The 3,899-nt window shown below is 37.3% G+C and overlaps 1 protein-coding gene across 3 annotated transcripts in view; it reads right to left on the reverse strand.

Moving 5' to 3' along the window:
• Positions 1-1,081: 1,081 nt before the first annotated feature.
• PRRT3 (proline rich transmembrane protein 3) overlaps positions 1,082-3,899 on the reverse strand; it is a 1,156,938-nt gene continuing 1,154,120 nt past the window's right edge. For 2 of the 3 annotated variants that reach the window (XM_044078713.1, XM_044078712.1), the window contains exon 4: positions 1,083-3,899. This exon is cut by the window's right edge and continues 1,227 nt beyond it. In XM_044078713.1, coding sequence (XP_043934648.1) covers positions 3,040-3,899 — 860 coding nt within the window. In that variant the 3' untranslated portion in view covers positions 1,083-3,039. The other variant, XM_044078714.1, reaches the window with a different exon arrangement.

Below are 3,899 nucleotides of genomic sequence, written 5' to 3' on the forward strand. Positions count from 1 at the left end.
TCCTCCCACATTCCAAATACATGTAGTAGGTGGATTGGGCACGCTAAATTTCCCTTTGGTGTGAGTGCGTGGAAGAACTACTGTGGCAGGGCTAGCTACCTGCCAGTAAAAAACCTTGGCTCTAGATGATTGCCACTTCTGAAGTGAGACCCAGACACCATGTGCAAAAATGAGAAAAAGGGATTGTGGCTGGATGGATTCTGGTAATAAATGAAATCTGAAGTCTTGCTAATACTGCTGTTATTTTAAAGGAAAAAGCTTTCACATATGTAGAAGCAAACGAGGTACAGAATTTGAGGCAGAATAGAAAAGCAGTATGAAGGGCGTACTAAGTATAAATTACTGTGGGGAACCAAACCATCCAGCCTGCGAGAGACCATGGATGTGACTTCTTTAGTCCTTAGTAATCACATAAAAAGCCCAATCAAATTAAATATCTAAGAGGGAATAATATCAGACTGGGTACAGAGTAAAAGACTGTGCAAAGAGAAAACAGGTTATAATAACATGGTTAGAATATATTCTAAAGAAAGGAGATTATTAGTGGGGTATCATGGGATTCCATACTTGGACCAGTACTCATTAATGTCTTTGGACGTGTACTTGCAGTGGTGGAAATAAACATACAATCCATTGCTGACAGCAAAAAGATATGAATTCGGACATATGCAAACATGGACCCAAAGAATGAAGACAGGCTTACAAATTAAAATGGAATGGCAAAAAGAACCATAATGAAGATTCATTGTAATTAGATGTATACAAATCTATCTAACAAAGAAAAAAATCCAGTGGAATCTTACTCAGTTAGGAAAGAAACACTACTAGCCCATATTGTTTGGGGATCTACTACACAAGCTCAAAGTTTCAAAACATTAAACTGCAAATGGTCGAAACCATAAGATCGAAGTTTTGAAATTGTAATAAAAAAAAAACATTTTTTTTTATGTTTTGACCTTGCAACTCCCACACCCCTTGCTAAATAAATATACCACCTCCGAGATTGAACTACAGTGAGGAAAGTGGTAAATTTCCCATTCCGGGCTGTATGACGTTCTCCATTCAAAACATTCAAAGTTTCAAAACTTCATTCTTATGGTCTAGACCATTTGCAGTTCAAAGTTTTGAAATTTACAGCTTGTGAAGGGAATCTGTTCACTAGGGCTGTGGGGCAGTAATTCTGTTTTAAGTTCTGCTGATTCCAAAGTTTATAAAGTTTATAGCTTTGATACATTTTCCCAATAAACAAGTGCAAAATAAATTAATAAAATAAATAACTGAAAGCATGCTATGAGGAAAATCTTTTGCTTTTTATATGTACATCTCATTAGTATTTTTCAGTATTATATTACTTAGACAGTTTTTATCGGACTTTAAAATAGATTCAAAGACTTTGAAATATTGGACTGTGAAAAGGGGAAAAACAATCAGAAGTTTGCCTTTACATTAAAACTGTATAATTCATTAATTCATACATGCCATGTTGGTTATTAAAAGCTCATATTTTAAAAGTGCAGCAAGATGTAATACATTTCCACATCCTGTGGATTCTTTTATGTGCCACATCTAGGTTAGATGTCAGTATCTCCTGAGGATGACGACCCTTTTATCCACATTCTACACTGTTACTATGCAGACACATGATTTATACAAGCCAAACTTCTGTCTTCAATAAAAGTGCACTTGGGAGTTGGTTTTGCAACCTAGTATGGTGACAAATAAAATGTAAGACTAATCCTGTCTGCTATTTTAACCATGTAAAGTGACAATCTGTGCTTTTCATGCAGAAAATCACCCAGTCCCTCACAACCTAACACTGATAATTTTTGCAAAGGTAACCTGCCGATAATTACTGTTCCTCTTCCACTTGCCATTTATGTGTGCTAATATTTTCGAGATTTTCTCTCTGAAACCTCTCAACAATCTACATTCAGCAGACATCAGTACATGGATGTGTGGACAGATTTTATAAAACACCTTGGTTTATTCCCAACTACATTGTGCATAACATTTAACAGGTCCACTATCTGTCAACACGCACACACAACACACGCGCACACACACACACACACACACACACACACACACACACACACACAGAAACTGTGTGTGCCTGTTTATAATGTTTATGTGTGACATGTTCTCTCTGAAAATGGATAGTACAAAATGGCCTAGTATGTGTCACTGCTTATGATTACAACAATTAGCTGTATTACTTAATGTCACAATCTCTGCTACATAATTTTACTCATGCTTACAAATATGCTTTATGGTGTATTTCTTTCCTCATTTTAGATAACTGAAGGAAATTCAATGTGCAGTAGAGTCATTTACATATAAGGTAAATCGAATTGCCATTGCTTATTTCTGCTATGAATGTTCTGGATTTCTGAATTCAGCAAAATGTGCAGTTAGTTGAGATCTTACCATGGAACAGACACAGTAGCTCCTCCGTCAGCAACCATTTTATGGTGCATGTTTATTTTCCTATTTTTCACTGATAAAATTAAACAGGGAAACATGAGGGTGTACCTAGAATGTGTGCTTTGTGCATGGTTCATTTTATACTTTACTGACACAAAAAATGCATGATTTAATTGGCTGACTGATGCCCAGGCCCTTGTTTTGCTGCATTCTAGAATTTCTCAGAACCTGTGAGTGGGAAGTAACTGGATCACTTGCTGCAGCACTGGGTATGGAACCCAAATTCTGCATCCATATCTGCAAACAACATATGTCTTACTCCAAGTGTCTGACACCAATGCTTTGTACTTTACAATGATAAACAGATACTTTGTATTGAAACACTCAATATTGTCTAATAAAAGATAAACCAGCAAATGTACTTCCGTAAAGCTGCAGCTTACATTAAGTGGCAATAGAGTACAGTTACTGATGTTTGGCAGTCCTTATTCAGATTGTACCTCAGCGATACAAAAGCTCCCAATTTTATTATTTATTTGGGTCAAGAATACAGCTGCTTAAAACAGATTCTTTTCACAGTCTCTAGAAAAAAAAACGATCAAATGATGGGAAATGTCAGAGCTCAATTGTATCACTAGACAAACTCTGATCATCAATTCTTCTACTGATTTCAATAAAGCTCTTCCTGGCTTCCCTCTCTGTGTCCTCTGTCTCAGTAGACATTTCTACAGTTTTTATGTCTGGAGGCAGAAACTGCAAGCTTGACATTTCATCAGATGGTATAGTTTCCGCAGAAGAAAGTCCTTGTTGCCAAGTATTCCAGGTGATTTTTATGGATCCCTTTGAGAAGCTTCCTAAAGAACTACCTGATGGACCCCCATGCAGGCTGGCAGTAGTGTTTTGTTGAACTTTAGTATATTGATTACTGCTGTTTAGATCACTGACATTTGCTGGGGAGCTACATCGAGCCAGACTGTAACGGTAATCAGGATCACTACTCCTTCGCTTGAAATTTGCAGGTGATACCATATTGCTGGTTTCATTCAGTGTTGTATTTTCCTTTAAAGATGAACAGGAGTCCTGCCGGAGCAGAGAACTAGGACACTGAAGACTTGAATTCTGAAAAATGCTGTCTTTGACAAGATGCTCCTTGAAGAGAGCGTCATCAATACTTCTGCTCAAGTTTATAGGTGAAGGTGGCCTTAAATCAAAGTCGGCGAGTGAAAGGAATGACTCTTTATCAAAACCTATACTAGAATAAGAGTGCCCAATAACCGAGTTGTGTGGTTTGGAACTGAACAGTACTCCTTTTGGTTTGATAAGTGAAGAAACAGAACCTCCATTCTTGTAGTAAGACAGTTTTGCTCTGTTTTCATTACTGTCCTTCACGGATCGGAGAGGGACATTCTCGGACTGATTACGTATTATGTTCTTGCTGATGTCATTACTGGAAGTTCTGTCTTGAGGACTACTGA

The sequence above is a fragment of the Protopterus annectens genome, chromosome 7.part1 (assembly GCF_019279795.1).
Source record: "Protopterus annectens isolate FY-2018-M chromosome 7.part1, PAN1.0, whole genome shotgun sequence".
Taxonomy (NCBI): Eukaryota; Metazoa; Chordata; order Ceratodontiformes; family Protopteridae; genus Protopterus; species Protopterus annectens.